The sequence below is a fragment of the Bos javanicus genome, chromosome 18, assembly GCF_032452875.1.
Source record: "Bos javanicus breed banteng chromosome 18, ARS-OSU_banteng_1.0, whole genome shotgun sequence".
NCBI classification, from domain to species: Eukaryota; Metazoa; Chordata; class Mammalia; order Artiodactyla; family Bovidae; genus Bos; species Bos javanicus.
The window spans coordinates 18,828,083-18,850,542 of NC_083885.1; the positions used below are offsets into that span (position 1 = coordinate 18,828,083).

The following is a 22,460-nucleotide window of genomic DNA, read 5'->3' on the forward strand; positions in this document are numbered from 1 at the left end:
TAGTTAGATAAGAAGTCCATTGTTTGGTTGTTTATTTGTGGTTCTCATCCCCACCAAAAGTGCAGAAGAGTAAAGCAAGCCATAAACTCTCTAATGACTAATGATTTTAGCTGTTGTCTCTCAGAAACCGAAGGGGATGACCTTAGAGAATATAGTAAAAGCTGAGAAGCTTAAAAAAAAAGTCTGAAGATACTAGGGTACCTGGAAGGCACCTAGTTAAGTCAAGGAAGACTTGACTCCACTGGGAGTCTCTGGGTTTAGCGGCAGAACTCCCTGGAGTTTTAAAATCCAGTTTTCCTGTTCCACAGTGAACAGGCACAACGCTGCCGTCGGTCATTCCTTACCAAATGGCCCAGCCGTTGGACACCAACGGCCTGAAAATGCTCCTGGCTGCTGCTCCCTAGGTTGTGCCTGAGAACTCTGAGGCCAGAAAAGGAACACAGCTGCCCTCAGGCAGTGCCTGAGTATGGAACTCGAGTGTTTTGACTCTAAAAAGAAAGTATCAGAAGAAGCAGAAACTACTGATTAAAGTTTACTCTGCCACATTCTGTTAACAGCCAGTGGATGTTGAGATTTGGTCTTCTTTCCTTTCCTTGCAACCATTTTGGGTCTCCTGGTGTTTCTAGCTTCCTGTGGATCCCAAACCTGCTCTGGACCTGAATGGGCTTGCAGCTGCGGGCACACCCCTCCACTTGGAGGCTGCCCTGCCTCCCACTGCCGCTCCCCCTGCCGCCGCCGGCATGCTCCCCTCTGGTGCTTGGCACCCATTGCTGTTTAACTGGTGCCCTTCTCCTGGCTTCCTGGTTCATCGAAGCTGTGCTAGACCGAGATGACCACCAGAGCATCCTCAGTCTGGTATATTACCTCCAGCGACCTGGAGCTGGGCCTCACGTCTTGTCTGCATCCAACCCAAGTTTTGCAGATTTCCTCCCATTTCATACTGAGGGAAACTGCTGGTGACTCGGACAGTAAAGAATCTGCCTGCAATTCAGGAGACCCTGGGTGGGGAAGATCCCCTGGAGAAGGGCATGGCAACCCACTCTAGTATTCTTGCCTGGAGAATCCCATGGACAGAGGAGCCTGGCGGGCTACAGTCCTTGGGGTCACAAAGAGTTGGACAGGACTGAGTGGCCAATCTTACTTTCCCTCCTAAAGGTAGCTCTTCACAGCTGCACCGCCTTGTTAAGGAATGCGGTTTTCATTTTCTTCTGTTCTGATTCTTCGTTTTCTTCTGTAGTAACTGACTGCACGCAGCTCCCCAGCCAGCCTTCTTAGTGTTTCCTTTCACCTTGTTCATCCGTTCCCGCAGCGCCTCAGACCTCAGACCTCAGCCCTTGCAGGCACCCTCGCTCTTCTCTTGCCGTTTCTGGTCCTGCCCTGTGGCCCCGCCATTGTGTCTGTGTGTGTGTGTGGCATTTCTGAGCCCATTTCTTTCCTGCCGCCATGCTCCAGACCTTGAGCCAGCCCTGCACTCGCAGTGATCTGTGAGCCATCCTTTCTGCATCCAGCCTTGTCTCTTTGCCAGCCCGTTGTTGGCACCATTGCCAGATCTTAAAATCTTAAAATGCTCCATTTTTGAAGTCAGTCTTTCCCTGGTCCCTTTCAGAATCGTTTAAATAGTTCCCTGTTACCATCCGGGAAGGTCTGAACTTGTGTGTCGCTCAGAGCCTGCTGTTGTCCGGTACTGCCTTCCTCTCGGGACCCGCTCCTCCCTCTCCTCCTCCCCCTGCCACAGGCTGTGCCCTCTGCTCGGTGCTCCCTGAGGGGGCCTCGTACCTCTCGGTCTCCGAAAGTCCTTTTAGCTCCTTTATGGAGCCTTGTCTGCCAGCCATTCCTTTTAGGTCTTTGTTGATACTCCCTGGCTGACCTATTCATTTGACACTTAATTCACTAAGCAGACATCATGAAAGACATGCTTTTTTGCTCCTGTGAGGAATGGATTTCAGAGGGGGAAGAGGGTCACCCCCACTGCCCAGAAGCTTGTCTGTGTCTTCTTGTGTTTATATCTACTGGATCAGAAGTGTAAAGGCAGAGTATAAAGGCCTTCACTTGAAATTTAAGAAGTTTTGAAATCACCAGCACTCAGCAAGTATTCTGCACAGGCAGATAATAAATGTGTGAGAGCTGCTAGTACACTCCAGTAAGACTTCTTGGAATTTGGAATTTCTCGTTTTTAATTACTTTTGCATTTTGATTAAATTTTGTGCATTCCTATTTTAGCTTAGCGTGAACTATAACATTAAAATTAAGGTGAGAAATCTATGAATGTAAAACCTGCAGATGACTTTAAGACTTAATTGGGTAAGATTATTTAAAATAGTGATTTCTCATTAGATTGGCCTTGTCCGTATTAACTTCTCTGCTTTTTTTCTTCAGTCTGCATGAAGAAATCAGTGATTTTTATGAATATATGTCTCCAAGACCAGAGGAGGAGAAGATGCGGATGGAGGTGGTGAACAGGATCGAGAGTGTGATTAAGGAGCTCTGGCCCAGTGCTGATGTGAGTACCTGTCTGGGTGCTTAGGTAGTATCCCTGTGTATGTGCATCTGTAGAATTGTGGTCTAATGCAGTTTCAAAAACTAACCATTTTCTCCAGCCTTTAGATAAAATTTTGGGCTTCCTAATTGTTTGCGTTGAATTGAATGACTGACTTAAGACTACTTCTTTGTGGTACTGCTAAAGGCAAACTATATTTAGGAATCATTAGTATAAAGAGAAGAAAGACAAATCAAGCCTCTTTGTGTTGATAGCAGTGGGTTATTTGGATGTGATGTATCAAAACTCTGTTACTATTTTGTTCCAGCCTGTCAGTATGAACGTTGCATAATTGTTTATAGGTGAATGAAGATGTCAGGTAGAAATTTGTTGTGTCATTTGAAGTTCATTTTCATAGTCTAATGTAGGCGTGTACTCTACTCTCCTGAAACTGCCGTTTCCTTCTCTTTTTCTTATCACTCCTTGTCTCTCAGTATAACCCCCACCCAGTGAACAAACTTTTGCCCAAGATTTCCTCTGCTTGTTTGTGGTTCTTATTATTGATGGTCACCTTGGGGGGCTCCTTTAAGGGTTTATTCTACATTTTGTTCATTCAAAGAAGTGATTTATTGGAATGCCTTCCTTTGTATTATGTAACTTTTCTTTAGACTGTGTCATGGGATGGCAAGAGCAAATCCAGGGAAGCTTTTTTGATCCAATTGGCAAAACAGAGAAGCTTCAAATAAGATATTATAGGTACAGGGAAGAACGCATGCAAGCATGCTTAGTCATGTCAGACTCTGTGACGCCATGGACTGTAGCCCGAGAGGCTCCTCGGTACGTGGGAGTCTCTAGGCAAGAATACTAGAGTGGGCTGCCGTTTATTTCCTCCTCCAGGGGACCTTCCTGACCCAGGGGTCGAGCATGGGCCTCCTGCATTGGCAGCTGGGTTCTTTACTACTGAGCCGCCGGGGCTTCCCACAGGGAAGAGCGAGCGACACTAGTCTTTTATTGAGCAGCTGCTGTGTGCCACGTTGCTGCTCCTGCGTGATCTAGATTGGTGACTCCCTGGGAGGCATTTGGCAGTGTCAGAGCCATTTTTGATTATCGTGACTGTGCCCCTGACACAGTGAGCAGAGGCCAAGGAGGTGGCTAGACATCACACGATGCACAGGACAGCTCTTCACAGCAAGGACTTACCTGCCCCAGATGTAAGGTTGAAGTTGAGAAACCCTGATCTGAATCAGTCCTCCTCCGGATGAGGGCGATTTTAGAACATGAGGCTGTGATTGAGTCCCTTGGTGCACCTCACCTCACAGGCTGAACTTTTTTCGTGGTTCATCCCTCATGGCAGCTACTTGTGTGCACGTCTGCCTGTGTCTCCCACTGTTCTCTGTGGGTAGAGATGGGCTGTGTGCTGGTGTTGTGCCGCAGTATGCTGCTATAGCGACAGTGCCTGGTGTTCTCTGTGGAGACTGCCTGCAGGCTGCCGCTCGTCCTGTGACGGAGGCAGTCTGCCCGTAATCCAGGAATCTATGAGGAGATTCCTGCCTAGAGGAACAGAAGTTAAGGATTTGGGATTGTGTCTTTAGATTTTTTTAGGGCAGCAGCAGCAGTGAACATTCCTTTTGAAAGGTTTCTGTTTAAGTCCCCATGTTTGATATTTGAACCTATATTTAAACTAACTTTCAGAAGTAGTGCTACTTAATACTACTTTCTGTGAGACATGGAATCTTGCTTCCCCGAAAGCGTGGTGGTAGGAAAAAAAATGCTCTTGTAGTACTAAAAGTGACCAGTAGAGGGTAGCAAAGTCCTACAGTTCTCCATGGTTTGGCCTTTCATCTGATATTTTTTGTTGTTGTTCAGTCCCTAAGTCATGTCCGACTCTCTGCAACCCCCATGGACTGCAGCACGCCAGGCCTCCCTGTCCTTCACTATCTCCTGGAGTTTTCTCAAACTCATATCCATTGAGTTGGTGATGCCATCCAACCATCTCATTCTCTATCACCCCCTTCTCCTCTTGTCCTCACTCTTTCCCAGGATCAGAGTCTTTTCTAATGAGTCGGCTCTCACGTCAGGTGGCCAAAGTATTGTAGCTTCAGCTTCAGTATTAGTCCTTCCAGTGAATATTCAGGGTTGATTTCCTTTAGGATTAACTGATTTGATTTCCTTGCTGTCCAGGGGTCTTTCAAGAGTCTTCTCCAGCACCACAATTGGAAAGCATCAATTCTTCGGTGCTCAGCCACGTTTATGGTCCAGCTCTCACATCTGTACATGATTACTGGAAAAACCGTAGCTTTGACTGCAAAGTGATGTCTCTGCTTTTTAACACACTGTCTAGGTTTGTCATAGCTGATATTTTAATATAACTTTTTCTATTTCAGGTCCAGATATTTGGAAGTTTTAAAACTGGCTTGTATTTACCTACAAGGTTAGTACATTTATGAAGCTTTCAAGGAATTGTGTATTTTTCTAGAGTTTATTTGACTGTTAAATATGTAAGAATAGAAACAAAACAGATTTATGAAAACTTACTTGTATTTTATTTGAGTTACCTTGTAATAGAGTATCACTACAGAGAACTGTTCAAGCCCATAACGTAACCCACTAACACAGATGTTAATGTAATATTATGGTCATGACCTGGTCATGCTCTAGAGCTCTGTACACTCAGGGAAGCCAAGTCTCTCAGTTTTTATTAAGAACTCATATTAGCTCCTGTCACCATATTCTGACTCAAAAATTTAGGGTATAGACTCTTCTCTGAGGAACGTCTTGGTCTTTTCAGGCCCCTTGTTATTTTAGTCTTCTCAAATGAGGGCTGTCTTGGCCCACAGCTGGGGATGAGAGTAGGATATGTGTGTTGGGGCTGCTTCGAGGGGATGGTAAGACTTATTGAGGATCAAGTACCTGTTCTTCAAGAATTAAACTGCCGTGGTTTTCATGAAGCAAAAACATTTCATCGTGCGTTTGTTTTTATTGTGGTAAGAGCACCCACCATGAGATTTACCCTGTAACACACGTTCAAGTACCCAGTATGGTATGATTAGCCGCAGGCATCCGCCATGGTTTCCATTTGAGTTTGCTTCAGCCTACTTTACCCAAACTTAAAATATGTTCAAGTGGATGCATCCTAGCAATTTTCATTCTTCCCATTGTTGTCCTAGGCCTACAAAACTCTGAAATATTCAACTTTGAGTTCTTTAATATTTTTTCCTTATTTAGGTTCTGAGCATCTGCAAAGCCTGAGTCATTCTTTCTAAAAATTTAATTTTTGTGATAACCTAGTTCAGATTTGAAAAGGGCACAAAAATAATGACAATGAAAAGTCTGAATCCCACCTCTGTCCCCCAGTTTCTCTGCTTGGAGGAGCTGCTGTTACCAGCTCCTTGCATATCCTTCCAGAGAGATTCTTTATATGTAAAAGGAAATGTGTGTTTCTTCCTTTCTTACACACATGGTGGCATACTGGATATACTGGTATGCCTGCATCTTGCTTTTATACTTGATAATGTAAGTCACGATTAACCAGTTAATTTCTTTCACTTGGAAGGTCTTAAGGTTTTTAGTACCAGAAGCCTTTATGAACAGGAAACATTAACTGATGTTTTTGAGGGTTTACTTCATTCAGAATCACCCTGAGACATGACTAGGAGAAGTAGGAGGTTGTTAAAATCGCCAGCCTCCACTTTCTGAAAAACAGTCCTCACCGACACATTTAGTCTTCATTGGGCAGTGTGAGAGTGAGAAATAAGTTTTCATCATGCTGGCAGTAACTTGCTGGCTGTAGCTTGAAGGAGTGACAGTGAGTACAGTTTCTTGCTTCTTTCAACAACTCCTGTCTGTGCTCTGTGTTCAGTGACATTGATCTTGTGGTATTCGGGAAGTGGGAAAACCTACCCCTCTGGACCCTGGAGGAAGCTCTTCGGAAGCATAAGGTTGCAGATGAAGATTCGGTGAAAGTTCTGGACAAAGCAACTGTAAGTTCTTTAACATTTCATCTTAAACTCTCCAGTTACTTATGCATGGAACGTGTAAAATTAAATTTTAATTTTGCACACAGTTGGGTTGTGACTGAATGATTCCTTCTGTTCATGATCCCAGTGCTTGCACATAAACAGTTGCATTTGTGAGACAAATGAATTGTTCTGGTTATCTATTTCTTTAAAAATTTTTACTCTATTTTATCATATAATACTGTATAGATTTTTTAATATAAAAAGTGTAAGTAAAAATATGGATATCTAATAAAGTTTTAGTTACACAGATATTCTTCTATCATATTTTGTATCTTTGAAGAATTGTATTAATTGAAATTTTGTAGATCAAGTCATTTTAACTAATGGAGCGAACATTAAGAATTTTCATGGAAGCTCATTTTAGAAATAAATATGTCTATTTTAGAGGTTTGGATATTTGCATGTCAGGTTTTATTAGAGCGAAATGGGTGGTTTCTTTATTAAAAACTATTAATTTGGAAATCTAGTTCTGTATATCAAGTTTGCTGGTCTCAGTTTTCTAATGCATGGTAGAAGAAGAGCTTTTTTTTTCTTTTTTTAAAAGAATTTCTGATACTTTGTATAAACCATTCCATCATTTTTCATTTGAGAATAATTATTACATTTTAAGTTCTCTTGTCTGGTTGTTTTTTGGGCTATTTGCAAAACTGACCAAAAATGCCAGTGACTTATTGTGTGTGTAGCTTAAGAATCTAGCAGTTTTCTTACTGGAAACAGTTTGGTGCTGTGGGCCGACATTCATAATTCTTGATCTTCTTGTGTTAGAAACTGTTCTCCAAAGTAGATTAATGTCGAGAAAAGTTTTTGTTACTTTGTTTCAAAACTCTCAATCAGTAGAAATTCCAAAATATACTGCATGAGTTTAAATGCTGAATATGCAACAAAAGATATCTAGACAGCCAAGTCTACTCTGGTATGTGTTCAGAATACTCAGTGTTTAAAGTCTTCCTGAGAAGGTCAGGATCTCAGCTCTGGTAACCTTCCGTCCTCCGACTTGTCATTTAACTTGTCTGACGTATTTAAGTTTTACCTTTCTTTTCTTTCTAGGTACCTATTATTAAATTAACAGATTCTTTTACCGAAGTGAAAGTTGATATCAGCTTTAATGTACAGAATGGCGTCAGAGCAGCTGACCTCATCAAAGATTTTACCAAGGTCAGAGAATTCATAGTGTTTATTCAATGAGACTATTAGAAAATGGAGTTATGTTTTGAAACTCTGTTGTGGTGGTGTTTTGGTATACTTGGCTAAACTATTTTTATATGTGTATTGCTGACAAATGCTTCTTTTCTGTGCGGTGGTTTTTACTTTCCTTGAATCTGCTTGTCATAATCAGTAATTTATAGTGTGGCCTCAGGTAAGAATTAAGGGTGGAGGAAGCCTTTGAAGAGCTTCTCTGCCCTAGATCCTTCCTCTTAGGGAGATTCGGGCTGAGTCATCCCACGCAGTTCACTCCTGTCTGCTTTCAGTCTCGAAGGAGTTCCAATTAAGACCCTCTCTAGGAGCCTTTTCTAGGTCTTAATCCCCGAGTTACCTGCGCGGTAGGTCCTGCAGATGTCCTTCCCTTGGAGTGATTTAAGTCTGTTTCTGCTTGTTCTGTTTTCTTCCTAGAGAGTTCACAATTTATCAACACCATCTTCAGCTGGACGCATTGGCTTTTTTCTCCCTAAACTAAAACTCTGCACTGCTTTGGCTTAAATTATCTTTTCTCTCCATTTGATTTTTTTCTTTAGCAGTTCTTCAAGTTCATCTTTTTATGTAAGAAAAAATTATAACTCTCATGTGATAAACATTATATTCTCATGTGAAATGTGCAGAAAAAGAAAATATCCTTAATCCCATTCTTTTGGAGATACTGGGTGTGTGTAAATTTTCTTTTTACCAGAAAAGAAACTTTTTAAAAAATTGAGAATAATACACATAATTTAAAAAAAAACCTATTATAAAAGGGTAGCAAAAAGTGAGTTTACTTTGTCTGCTTAGATCAGCTACATAGGATTTGCCTTCATCAACTTCTTTTCTTTGTTTATCCTCTTCTTGAGATTTTTCACAAAAGAAATAGCACACCATATATATGATGTCATACTTTTTTTTTAAAACTTGCTATTTTGGAGGATTTTTGTGTCAGCAGTCAGGAGTTTCTTGAGTCTTCTCATTGGCCACCCTCGTCAGGATGGGCCATGCCTTGTGCAGGCAGCTCTTCCCGTGTTGCTCCCAGTGTCTTCTGCTCTTACAAAAAGCGCTTGGTGAGCATCTTCCACGTCTGCATCTTTCTTTACACTAATACATTGTAAGAAGATTCTTGGAAATGGAATTTCTGGGTCAGAGGATACATGCAGAGAAAATTCTCTTGGCAGTTTGCTTAATTGTTCTTTAAAGAGACTACATCTATTTCCGAGTTCAACCATAGTGTTTAAAAATGTTTATTTCTCCATATTTTTGTTGTTTCTCACGCTCGCTTACTTTGACATGATTTGCCAAAGTATAAACGCTTTTTTTCCTTAAGGAAGCGGTGCGTGTGCGCTATAAGCGTCAAGGAAAGAATGGCGATTAGTGGCTTCGTTAAAGCTCCTTTCTCCACGTGTGTTGCCGGCTTTGTTCTCGGAGTCCCTACTCCGGGGCCCGATTTGCGGAGAGGACTTACTGAGAATGAGCTTGAGTGAAAGATGGACTCAGGCTGTCCTCCTCTGCCCCCGCGGGTGTGTGCGCCCTTCCTTGTAAGGCACGGAAGGTGGGCTGCGTGTTCACCTGCCCTCGCCGAGGACCGCAGGCAGGGTGACCTGCTCTGGACTCCGCAGGATCACCTGGAGGGCCTGGTCTGCCTGTGCCGTTCTACTTACAGAAGTGGTTCTTTAAAATCCCATGGATTGACTGCTTTGAGAGTTGAGATGTCATCCCCTACCGTTTCTTTTATCTATTTACAATCGAGACTTGTTCAGTAAATCATAAAATGAGTGTCACGCGATAGGTATTGCTAGTGTTCTGTCCCATAGTGAATGCTGGGGTGCTCTCTGTGTTTGGGGTTTTAGATGTGAGGACACAATCCTCAGTTACTTAGAGCTTACTTTTTTATAGTTTGTTTTTAAAGTGCGCAAGTATATATCTTCACCAAAGTTCGTCATGTAAGGACCAGTTTATACTGAGAGACCATTTATGCTATTAATGTTCCAGCTATTACTGATGTAGGAATTCATTGAAAATATAATTTTCTTTTCCAGAAATATCCTGTATTGCCATATTTGGTTTTAGTATTGAAACAGTTCTTATTACAGAGGGACCTTAATGAAGTATTTACGGGTGGAATTGGTTCTTATAGTCTCTTTTTAATGGCAGTAAGTTTCCTTCAGGTAAGTAAGTTATACCCTGCTAGTGTACACTAAATGTTTTTTGTTAAATAAATCAGCTGGGAATCATTTTGGAAAAAAATTTTACTCAAGCTCTAATTAGAATACTTCCCTTGGTTACTGACAACTTTTCCCTTTAAACCCTTTAAACCAGGTACCTTTTTTATAATTTAGCAATTAAATATTTTAAAATCCCAAGGAAAGAATTTTTTTTTTTTAATCTCATGTGTTCTAATATTTTTGAGACTTTTCACTACAAATTTTAACACAAAAAGTATGGTGCAGTTTCCATAGGTGTGCATAGTAACATAAATGCCAAAAATAAGAATGTCTTTCTAAGCAGTTACTATTCTAAGTGGAGACTTACAGTGGAGTCTCACTCGCTGTCTGGGTAAGATGTGTTGGAAGTCTTAATATCCTCAGTGAGCGTGCTCATGTGGTACAGCAGTGTTGCCAGCTGCCTGACTCTGCTGGTGAGTCAGAATGACTTCCTTGATGTTGGGCCAAGCCGACTCTCTCAACATCCTGGGCAGCTGTGAAATCCAGCCTCGTAAATTATCCCCCACACCCATGGGCTCCACCTACACCCTTGGGTTCCACCCGCGCCCATGGTGCTTTCGGTTGTCTATAACACAAGTACTGTTACAATTAGTCTGCTCTAACTCTATTATCTGTTGGCTGCTCTGTGAAACTAAAATTATAATAATATTGTTTATAGAAGTTAGAATGTCATTTACTGTCCTCACCTTGAATTCAGAGAAAATCCAATGTAATTTTTTTTTTTTTCTTCTCGTTTTAGTTACATCCCAGGGAAGATGCTTGCATCCCCAATACAAACTATGGTGTTCTCTTAATAGAATTTTTTGAATTATATGGACGACACTTCAATTATTTAAAGACTGGCATCCGGATAAAGGATGGTGGTTCCTATGTGGCCAAAGATGAAGTACAGAAAAATATGCTAGACGGCTACAGGCCATCCATGCTTTATATAGAAGATCCTTTACAACCAGGTATTGAATTTAGGTAAATTTATGGACATTCAAGAAGAGGGCATTGGGAATTCCCTGGAGGTCCAGTGGTTAGGACTTTGAGCTTTCACTGCTGAACAGGTTCAGTCGCTGGTTGAGAAACAAAGATCCTACAAGCCACTCAGCTCAGTCCAAAAAAGGCTTAGTCATTATATTGTACTTTAAACTCTCTTCAGGTGAAAAATTAAGGATTAACTTGTAATTGTAGTCATTCATTTTTCCTCAAGATATTTTATAAGCAGACACATGAACATAAACACACACACCAGAAAAACACATTGTATGCTTGCAAATGAGTGGGGTTAGGAGTAAAATTTATTTGACTCTGAAAAGCAAAGGAGAACAGATATTAGCTCTGTGGGTGGGTTTGTGCGTCTCCAGTTTGATAGCCATTTTAAGTTCTTCTCTCTTTAGTCCTTACTGCTCCTGATTCTAACCAGTTGTCAGCCAGGGATGTAAGTGAGGATTCTGAGACACACTGTATGTTTCAGAGTTCTTGAGAGAGAGGGTACCAAGAGACAGTTTATTTTCCTTTTGGACCCTTCTTCCTTCTTTAATTTTGCATAGTGTGCTTTTTCCAGCTTTACGTTGGCTTGAAAGTGAGTGGAAAATTAATTGCTCCTCTTTTCATGAAGCTCTATGTTGCTTGCTTGTATTCTAATTTTTCTGGACAATATTTTTTCCTGGTATAATTGTAAAATATTTAGATTCTGCATTATTGGACGTCAGTAGAAATGCTTTTAGTCATTTGCTTTAATGTGTTGACTTTGAATATACATACATATATATAATATATATATATAGAGAGAGAGGCTTCCAGGGTGGCGCTAGTGGTAAAGAACCCACCTGCCAATGAAGGAGACTTAAGAGACCCAGGTTCGATCCCTGGGTCAGGAAGATCCCCTGGAAGAGGGCATGACAACCCACTCCAGTATTCTTGCCTGGAAAAATCCTGTGGACAGGGGAGCCTAAAGGGTTACAGTCCACAGGGTCGCAAAGAGTCAGACACGACTGAAGTGACTTAGCACGCATGCACGTATTGACTTTGAAAATAAGTAAGGAAAAAAGTTAAAAGAATAGTTTCCTAGGAGCCCTTTTCTGGCTGAATGAACCATCTTATAAACAGTAATAGATTATTCATTGAGTAAATGTTCTTTGAAAGCCAGCTCTACGTAAAGGACACAAAGGATTTTTTCAGTAAGATGGTCCTTGCTTTTTAGGAGCTCATTATGTAGTGCAGGAGAGGTTTATAAAGCTAACAAGCAAAAAAATAGGTATTTCTAATTTAGTTTTGTTTTTGTTTCACTCTTAGGAGAAAATAGGCAGTTGCTTCTTTTATTTTCATAACTGTGTAAGGGCTAGTCCCTGTTGGGCCAGAAGACATTCAGGCAATTTATATGCCATAATGACATATTTATGCATGATCTACACGTTTAGAGCCTGGGGAGCTGTGGGGCCAACTAGCGGCTCATATTCTGAGGACAGTGATTGCCCTTGCTCTCCCAGAAGAGGGCTCGTGAACTTTCAGTTCATATTAAGCCACAGTAAATTTTAATATGTTATGTATATATTTCTTTTGAAGGTAATGATGTTGGAAGGAGTTCATATGGGGCCATGCAGGTGAAACAGGCCTTTGATTATGCCTACGTTGTCCTGAGTCATGCTGTATCACCAATAGCAAAGTACTATCCCAACAATGAGACAGAGAGGTAAAAGTTTCACTAAAATCAGCCCATTGCGTCAAAATTGTTTGCGACTTCTTATCTTCGAATTAATGTACCTTCGTTCTTTTTTTTTTTTTTTTTAACACTTGCAGCATATTAGGTAGAATAATTAGAGTAACAGATGAAGTTGCCACATATAGAGATTGGATATCAAAGCAGTGGGGCTTGCAGAATAGGCCCGAGCCTTCATGCAACGGTAAGAGTTTTTCATTGATCGATTGAGTATTAGAGGCTTTTCTGTGTTATGTGTGCTTAATGGGAAGAAACGTTTTCCAATCTTTTGCCACTCTTTCAGGAAATGGTGTTACCTTGATAGTAGATACTCAGCAGTTAGATAAATGTAATAATAATCTATCTGAAGAAAATGAAGCCCTTGGAAAATGTAGAAGTAAAACTTCGGAATCTATTAGTAAACACTCTTCAAACTCTTCATCAGGTCCAGTGTCTTCCTCTTCAGCCACACAGTCCAGCTCTAGTGATGTTGTAAGTATGAAGACATGGTTTTCTATACCTAGCCCCTAGGGGTTCTATTGCTGGGATAATTCTATCTAGAGAGCCATGGCTAACTCATTTTCTTATTTGTTCCTCAGAAATTTTAATAACTTTAATGATTGTACTTTTTCTCAACATTGTGTTAAAATTTTCAAGCATACAACAGAAAGGGAAAGAATTTTAGTGAACATCCGTATACACTACCACTAGACTCTGTCATTAACATTATCCTGGCTTACACAGAGCTATCCATTCATTTACTAATTCATCTTATTCTTTACCACATTTCAAAGTTGCACAGATGTTAGGATACTTCCTACAAAGTACTCTCCTGTGCTTGTCATTACCCACAGTTCAGTGTTTGTCGTTTTTTCTTTGTATATAAAATTAACATGTAAGGAAATCTTAATTATACATTTCACAAATGCATACACATGTGTAACCCAAAATCCTAACAAGATGTTGACTATTAACATCTCCCCAGATGTTTTCTAGTCAATCCCCAATCTTACCGTCAGAGGTAACCACTGTTACGATTTTTCTAATACCATCAGTTAGTTTTGTCCTTCAAAATTTTATAAAAGTGGGATATAAATATATATACCCCCTCAATCACCATTTATAAATGTACAATTTAAGTGGCTTTTTTGGGGGGGGGATATTTATAGTATTGTATAGCCCTCACCACTGTCTAATTCCAGGACATTTCCATCACCCCAAAAGAAACCTTTTAGTAGCCCCTAATTTCTTCTCTCCACCATGCCCTGGAAACCCCTAATCTACTTTCTCTCTTATCCTCATAGAATTTTCTAGTATCAGTTATACCTACCTACATTACTTATCCTCATCAGAGTTACTTTTGAGTTTGTTTAAAATTGAAATCTAAAATGGCCTTTATTGACTTTTATAAGTATACATGACAAAAAATAAGCTCAATGTGAAAAAGACAGTTTTTTGTTGTTGACGACCATTTATCATCATGGAGTCATAAATCCTCACATGCGGAATCTGCTTGTGTGCTGTTCTGGTTCCTAGAGCAGAGCCCTGGAGGACCGAGTGCTGAGCTGGCTGTCACAGACACAGGGGCGGAAGCAGAGACGCCATGAGAGGGAGCTCTAGGGACTGAGAGTGTGTGTCTCTGAGCTGCTGGGCAGAGTGCGAGGGCCAGGGCAGACTTGGGGAGAGGAGCAGTCACGGCCCAGGCAGCCCACAGACGGGTGGGGCTCGGCCCAGCGTCTCTGGGAAGTCCGGTCTACTCGGCATGTTTTTTTGGAGGGAGCACTGAGTTGTCATCGCTCTCAGAGAGTGAATCTTGTGAAGTGATTGTTGTGTATTTGGTTGAAGACATTGACTCAGGCACTGCACGTAGGCGCTCACTCTTCACCATGCTCGCTCCACTATACCGCGGTTCCTTTTCTGTAAATAAGAATGCGGATAAGCTTGGACCTCTGGGAGCTCCTTCAAGGCCGATTAACAGGGTCAGGCGTGGTCAGTGGATTTAACAATGAACAGAAACTCTCTGATAAAATAAGCCACTTTAAACCTTTGGAGGAGAACTTAAGCAGTTAATTTTATAAATTCCTCAGTGTGCTTCCTTTAACTCACAGATGTTCAGACTTAGTCCAGAGAGTGCTTAGCTGAAGTTGTTTTCCTTTCTTAATGTTGAACGTCTAAATCATTACTTGTCACGTTATAACTCACGTGACTTGTGTTAGGATTCCGACGCGACACCATGCAAAACCCCGAAACAGCTGCTCTGCCGTCCGTCCACTGGGAACCGGGTAGGGTCGCAGGACGTGTCCTTGGAGTCCTCTCAGACAGGCGGGAAGATGCAGAGCACCCAGACCACTAACACACCCAACAGCACCAACAAGTCCCAGGTGTGTGCAGCTTGTGTTTTTAATTGTTAGTGTTGAGTGTGGAATACCTAGAGTTTTGTACGTGCATATACATGTACACATGTGTATACACACACATTATGGCTTTGAAGAAAGCCCTAGGTTAAAGAACAAATGTATTTTATTCTAAGAGGTTCCAGAGCATGACAGTGCTTCTAGTAACAGGGTGTCCCGATTATCCCATGTAACATAAACCTTTGTGGAAATCTAGCAACTGGTGCTTCTTTATAAGATGTCTGGTCTAGCCAACACCTTACTACAGATATACAACATACAAATATTTGCTTCAAGTTATAAAAAGTTTCAGTTGTACCTGAAGTAAACTCACATGAAATTTTGGCGTGACCTCCCTGCTATGTTGCACAATCTGAGAAGAACATATCCTTTTTTATTTTAAAATTCAATACCCAGATGCGGTCAGCCATGGTCAGCTGATTAGCTTTAGCTTTGACTTAAAAAGGCCACAGAGACACTCTTGTAAGCTTTTTAGGTGCCTAAAATTTTATTCATTTTGAGTAATGAATCAACATGAGGGGAAGAGCCATTTCATACTGGACTCTGGCCTAAGGCCATCACGCCCTCTCCAGTACATCAGGGACCCTGGGGAAGGCCCCTTGACAGTAGAGATTGACCATTAAGTCAGTCACCACATGTCTGACTTAACTCACAGAATCCACTTTATCTGTACAGCTTTACACATGTGTGCATGTGCACCAAGCACAGACTCATTTAGAAATGGCCATTGAAGTGACGTGTGATAGCCGGAAAAGAGTGGCTAGCCGTGGTGACCCCTGACCTGGCAACACATCTGCATATCTAATTAACAGCTTCTTCCAGTAATGCCATCTATTATGTGGTGTATTGATCGATAGGTTCCTTAAGAAAAACTTAAATTCCATGTACTCTGTTAAGAAGTGGTCTTACGTTTTTTCATATTTCCATTAAAAAATTATGTAAGCCCCAGAGAGTTAACCCCTTAGCATGGTTTTCTGCCTATTAGATAAGTCAGTGTGTTCCTAATTATGAAAACTCCCAAGGGAGGTCTTACAAGCGCTGTGTTGAATCGCAATACTGATGTCTTTCTGACCGCTTTCCTTCTCTGCAGCACGGATCAACAAGGCTCTTTCGTTCTTCCAGCAAAGGCTTCCAAGGTACAACCCAAACAAGCCATGGTTCCTTGATGACAAACAAACAACATCAAGGGAAATCAAATAATCAGTATTACCATGGCAAAAAGAGGAAACACAAGAGGGACGCCCCCCTCTCAGACCTTTGTAGATAGTCGGCGTCGTGCGACGGACTGTCTTCTGTGTGCAATGATCTCACGCGAAGGACAGTTGGATAGGGACTCCTGGGAGACATTCGGGAGCCTTACCCTGTTCAGACGTTGATTTAGCAACTGCGTTTTTTCCCAGCTCGCCACGGAATGGATCATGAAGACTGACAACTGCAAAAACAAAAAGCAAGCAAAAAAGGGGAAAAAAAAAAGGCTGCTCATTTGATAAGTCATATGCTATAACAGGGTCATTTTAAGATTTAAAGCTTGAATGTAAAATAAATCTATTTCTCATTGGCTTTATGCAGAGTTATAGGGGATAGTATTCAGTGTGGGTAGGGTGATAGACACAAGAAAATTTCAGAGGATGGGGTGGGGAAGGAAAACACAGGTATCATATAGGAAGTCCAAATTTCAAAGGGGAAAGTGATCTGTGCATGTTTTTTTTTTTTTAATATTTTTGCATATATTTACCATTTTATTGTGTGTATATATAGATGACCATATAGGAAATTGATATTTGTAATAGTGGATTTGTTAATACTTTTTACATAACATTACTGTTTAAATTGTAAACAGATTTTTCTCAGGATTAGTTTGAAAAATAATCTGAATTGTCATCTTAACATCCATCTATAGGGAAGTGATTAGTTCTATTACTCAAATTTGTTTCCTCAGCATTGAAATGACTTAATAGAACCCTCGTGACCTGCTGCAAAAATTTTCCTCTAAAGAAAAGGTTATGGTGGCAAATGACGTTTATTTTATTTTGTAAAAAAAGAAAAAAAAATGTACTATGTACTTTTGTGTAAACACTGAAAAATCTCTAGTCATCTCTAAGAATTAACTTGCAACTGTTTTCTATAGTGCTGTCGTCTTGGGCAGTGGGCAGTTACATGACTTCGTGTTTGTTTCCTTTGCAGTCTTTTTTTTTTTTTTTCTTCCTAATAGGGAAAAAAAAAAAGGCCACCCGCATCTGGTCCCATTCCTGTTGCAGTGAAACCTCGAGTTCCACAGACTTTGCATGCTGGCTCCTCTAACCCTGTGTGCTGCGTGTGCTTGTTTTTCTCATCTCTTATTCTTTTTTAAATTCATGCTTAACAACTGTGGGAGAGAATAACTGTAAACAGCTTTAATTAAATCATACTTATAAAAAACTATTTTCTTAAACTCCACTTTATGCTTTTGGTATTGTTGATCTTTAAAAATTAAATGGTCTTTGATAATGGATCTATTTTGTATTGCCTTATTAAGACCAAATACTTCTTGTCATCCCATTCTTTATCCTCTCCTTTCATGGAATTGTTATCTTTAATTAAAACTTTTTTAAACATTGGCTTGTTTCAATCATACTGTAAATTTTGGTTGTGGTCAGTTTTGAGTGCAAATGAGATGTATCATTCTGTTATTCATCACGTGTTGAGTTTGAAACTCAGTTGGAAATACTTAATAGAATGTAAGTGGTATTTCTGAAAATGCTTTCTTTCAAGGTGAACGCTTTTATGTTTAGCATCAGTGTCTGTGGCTCTGTTAATTACAGCCATTTCTGAGATGAGATTCTTTTATATATATATATACATATAAAGTACTATTATTGGCTTTTAGGAATTTCTTTTATATACGTTTATGAAATACTGAAGACCAACCAGACCGTTAATGGACAGTTAGTGCAACTTTTTATAAAGAAAATAATGCTAAAATAAGACCAAAACTGATGTCATCACTGAAATTAACAGTTTTCAATATGTTCGTATTTTAATTCACAATGGAAAAATGTGTTCCAAAACTGGAAATTCATAATACTTGTGTAAAGCGTGGAAGATTTTAAATGTGATGTTATTTTGACAATGTTTGAAATTTTAGAGTCACATTTTATTCTGATCAGAATTTTTATCAAGATGTTGAGCTTTTGTTTTTTTGAAACTAGTTTGTCATAACATATTGTGCATAATCACAGTATTTATTTTCTAGGATTATTGTGAATGTGTAGACTTATGTTTACTGCTAAGGGAACAATTATTTATAAAACAATATTAAATCCAGTATTAGCTGCCTATTTCAGACACTTAATACTTGCAGAGACCCATGTTACATTTACCACACTGAAGTTTTGTTTTGTTTTCAAGAATCACCTTCATTGTTGAAAGTAAATGTACTCTTAGGGTGCAGATATTAGTGTTCCAATAAGCATGTGATTATATTAAGGTGGTGGTAGCGGGAAGATAATCTTGATTCCATTGGGAATCTTAGGTTTTCGTAAATTTATTGGGAAAATAGTTTTTCCTGTACTGCTGACGTTTCTTTTTGGTAAACAGTATCTTTCTAAAAGAAAAGCATGAAGGAGAAATTGAGGTGTGTACATTTCCTCAAATGACCAGCATTGTATTCGTGAATACTGTGTATCTTGCAATGAACAGTGTGGAAGCTGTTCATTTTTCAACCTGAAGTAAAATACTTTCAAGAACTTTTAGTTTGCCTGCTCATTTGTTTTGTACATTTCATCTCTGTATTTGACTCCTGTCTTTTTTTATTTTTTGAGTTTAAATACTTTCTCTAAAGATTTTGTGACTATGTCGGAAACGTGCCATTTAGATACTACAGTCCATCCATATCCATGGGTCATAGCCTTCCTGTGCTAGTACTTGTAGAGAGGGACCTTCCAGATTCTGCCTTACTGTGGTGACATTTCTCTGACGGTCACGTATGTGTACGTGGCTGGTGTGGAAACTCCTTAAAAAGTCATAATAAGCTTATCAATACTGGTTTTTAGAGGCGCTGATGTGTCAAAGAGGGGTCCGTCAGCGCAAAGTCTGAGCGGTTATGCTTTGATGATAAGGGTAAATGCATTTTTTTTTTCTTCTGAAGGTGCCCAGTTTTTAGTGTCTTTGATTTGTTTGGAGATGCTGCACATGGCTTGCAAATCTAGCTTTGACCTGTGGGGTCTACTGTTGCCTTCCAGTCTTTTAACAGTTGACCATATTATTATATGTTCGTTCTGATTTGAGTGTTTTACTTGGATTTTGAGCCTCTCATTAATATTTAGGTTATCTGCTTTGGCTCCACATATTCCTGGATAGAGTCTTCACAGAGCAACATGTGGTAGGGAGAGCATGTTAATAGTCTTTTTTTTTTTCTGCTGGAGTCTCGTATCTCCATGTGTTTTCTTTTTGTTCCCTTCCCCATGTTACCGTGTGTGTACACTGTATTTCCCTTAACCTATGGACTAGTGTTTGGGGACTCTGAGCTGTAGGTGAGTCACAAGAGAGTATGACGGCTCTGAGCTACAGGACTGTATTACTGGACATGTATTCATTGCAAAGACCTCTCTAGTGACGAGGATGTAATTTCTTAGGTTGCTCTGTAGAAATCCCTGGGAATCACCATCATAGGGTATTGTTAATAAGTTTTGCTGATGTTTTTATTGTTCATGGCATACCTTCCCAATTTTAACATTGATCTGAAGCTTGAAACCAGTCAGTTCCTTGAGTTAAACCACATGCTGTTGAGTTCTTAAGAGTTTCAGTCACTAACTCTAGATTGTTGATAGGAAATTAGTTGCTTGTCAGTTAACTTTTCAAACATTAAATGGTAAAGTATAAAAAGAGATAGCCCCAGTTTTGCTGTGATAAGTATTTAAATGTCAAATAAGTAATCAGAAGAGTGCATGCTTATCTATCAGTTCTTACTCTCATTAACTGTTTGAGTTAGTGGAAAGCCACATTCTCATACGGTATTTTGTGAGCAGCGTATTCAATAAATGACTGTTAAACCTGAGTGGGCAAGTTATATTTCCTAGTTATGGTTTATCCTGATGGTCATCGGTGACGTAGTTCATGTGGTGAAATGTGTAGAGAATGATGTAGTACTGAAGTGAGAGCAGAGATACATGTGAGCAGTTCCTTGGAAAGGCTGCTGATCTGTTGGCTATCCAGAGTGAAATATTTAAGGAGAATTTTTGGCTAATAAACTGCTACCCTGCTAATGTTTGTTGTACTTGTGTCAGGTTGGGTTTTTTTTTCCCCTGAGTATTTGGCTTTACATTTTCTACTTGAGTGTATGCCTTACTAAGTTTAAGTTTAGCCCAGTCCACATTCTGCTTGCCTGAAGGAGGTAACACTTCAGAAAGCAGCTGAACCAGAGCGACAGAGATAGCGCATCCTCTTTGACGACTGAAAACGTGAGGTGCTTCCTGGATTTTCTGAGAGAAACGTTAGCCATGTCAGTAGGAACAGATGCTAACAGGGAAATCAGGTGTTCTCTTATTCCGTGTATTTCAGCGAACATGTTGATTGGTACTCGCACATGGTACTCGCACATCATCTTATGTTTTGCGTTTTAATTTAAGTCCTTTTGGTTCCACACAGTCGTGGCTTCATTGCAGCAGCTTCTCCGTGTCCTGATTACAGGGAAGGTCTGCACCATGGAAGCAGTCTGGGAGAATTTGTTAGAAGTGTTGTTTTTTCTTAAAGATGCTTTTGGTAACAAGAGATTATGAAGCAAGCTGGTCCTTACGCACTGCTGGGGTGTGTGGGAGGGGAGATGAAAGAGGCCCAGGAGAAGCATGCTCTAAAACCAGTAACTAGGTGAAATTCAGTCCTTGTCTCATGGATTAGTCCACCATCCCTTCTAAAGAGAATGAGATTTGTGGGTATCAGCCACGTTCTTGGAGTTTCAGTTTATCTTCACCTTTCCGCTTGGGTTCTGTGCAATTCATAGCTGTTTCTAAATCATTTCATACTACTTTTATATTTGGTTGCAGTTTATGTTGTGTGTTTCTTTGTCCCTAAACATAATCTCTATTAAAATTTAAGATCACCTCTCTCTGGTTTTTACATGCTGAAATTTCCAAAGTCAAGTCTTTTGAAAGTCCTGTAATTATGAAACATTTCAAAGACTTGTTATAAATATCAGAGTCTTCACACTATACTCAGGACTAAAAAGCACCATCTCGTCAACGTGGTGTTAAAGATGAGAAGTTAGGTGGCAGCTAGTGTAGTTTCTAGATATGAAATGTGAAAGACTGTTGAGATAAACCTTTTTTAGTGGAACATACATAGAAACATGTATTTAGCAGTTTGATGAACCTATGTTTGTTTTTAATAACCTTTTATTTATTTCCTTCTTTGATTAGCATTGCCTTCTGTGTTAAGAAATGCGGATTCCTGTGAGGTGCTGGAGGTTTGAATCATCTTGTCTAGTTACCGCTGCAGAGGCACTAAGGAATTTACCAGAAAATGAGATTTGATACAAATGATTTATGAAATCTCGACATTTCCTGAGGTCTTATCACTGGGCACCAGTTAACAATGCTATGAGTGAATTGCACATCTGGAAGCTTTTTTCTTTTTTAAGCTAACGACGACTTCTTCAAAGATGTGAATTGTTTGCCTTAAAAATTTTATAAATTGCATTTCTACACACATCTGCCCCCAGTGCTTACCATTGGGTTTATTATTCACAATCTGCAATTCAATAAAGGCTTTGTGCTTTGATTTATCTTCAGAACCTCTGGTATGAGCCTTTATGTAAGACTTGAATAGTTACTGTAAAAAATTACTTTGTAATTCTAAGGACAGCCCAGTTTGCACTGCTAAGAGGTTGTCTTGTATATGTACAGATAGTATTTCTGTGGGTTTTCATTTTTTTTAATGCCAGCAGAGGAGTGGTAGAAGCTTGAAGATGCTTTTCTTTTTCCCTCTTGCCCATGTCCTAGCTTCCCCGATGGCTCAGCAGGTAAAGAATCCACCTGCAATGCAGGAGATGTAGTTTCAACCCCTGGGTCGGGAAGATCCCCCGGAGGAGGAAATGGCAGCCCACTCCAATATTCTTGCCTGAAAAATCCCATGGACAGCGGAGCCTGACGGGCTATAGCACAAAGGGTTGCAGAGTCAGATGTGACTGAGCACACATATCATAGCCAAAGATACCCTTTTGGCCTCCCCATAGCCATTGTAAGACTATGGGAACTGACTCCTTTGAATTTGGATGTTGGCAAGTACCGGCACGGTTTTATCCTTTGCTTTAATATAAAAGGTTGTGCTTGCTGTACTAAGAAATTGAGTCACCATGTTCAGTGGAGCAGATTACACAGACAATAGAGTAATGAAAATGTTAGGTTCTCCGAAGAACAGAGAGAAGCAGGGTTAATAATCAAGCGCAACCAAAGCGTGTGTTCAGAATCCCTGCTCATCCAGGGGGCA

The 22,460-nt window shown here is 40.1% G+C and overlaps 1 protein-coding gene across 9 annotated transcripts in view; it reads left to right on the plus strand.

The window, feature by feature from the left end:
* TENT4B (terminal nucleotidyltransferase 4B) overlaps window positions 1-21,765 on the plus strand; it is a 73,008-nt gene extending 51,243 nt beyond the window's left edge. The window contains exons 2-13 of one of the 9 annotated variants that reach the window (XM_061387124.1): window positions 2,377-2,500; window positions 4,861-4,907; window positions 6,336-6,456; window positions 7,543-7,650; window positions 9,714-9,842; window positions 10,639-10,852; window positions 12,453-12,579; window positions 12,687-12,790; window positions 12,890-13,077; window positions 14,802-14,966; window positions 16,090-16,135; window positions 21,392-21,765. In XM_061387124.1, the coding sequence (XP_061243108.1) occupies window positions 2,377-2,500; window positions 4,861-4,907; window positions 6,336-6,456; window positions 7,543-7,650; window positions 9,714-9,842; window positions 10,639-10,852; window positions 12,453-12,579; window positions 12,687-12,790; window positions 12,890-13,077; window positions 14,802-14,966; window positions 16,090-16,135; window positions 21,392-21,444 (1,426 nt within the window). In that variant the 3' untranslated portion in view covers window positions 21,445-21,765. Of the gene's footprint in view, window positions 1-2,376; window positions 2,501-4,860; window positions 4,908-6,335; window positions 6,457-7,542; window positions 7,651-9,713; window positions 9,843-10,638; window positions 10,853-12,452; window positions 12,580-12,686; window positions 12,791-12,889; window positions 13,078-14,801; window positions 14,967-16,089; window positions 18,731-21,391 lie in introns of those variants that run through there. The other 8 variants (XM_061387126.1, XM_061387128.1, XM_061387123.1 and 5 more) reach the window with 8 other exon arrangements.
* Window positions 21,766-22,460: the final 695 nt, after the last annotated feature.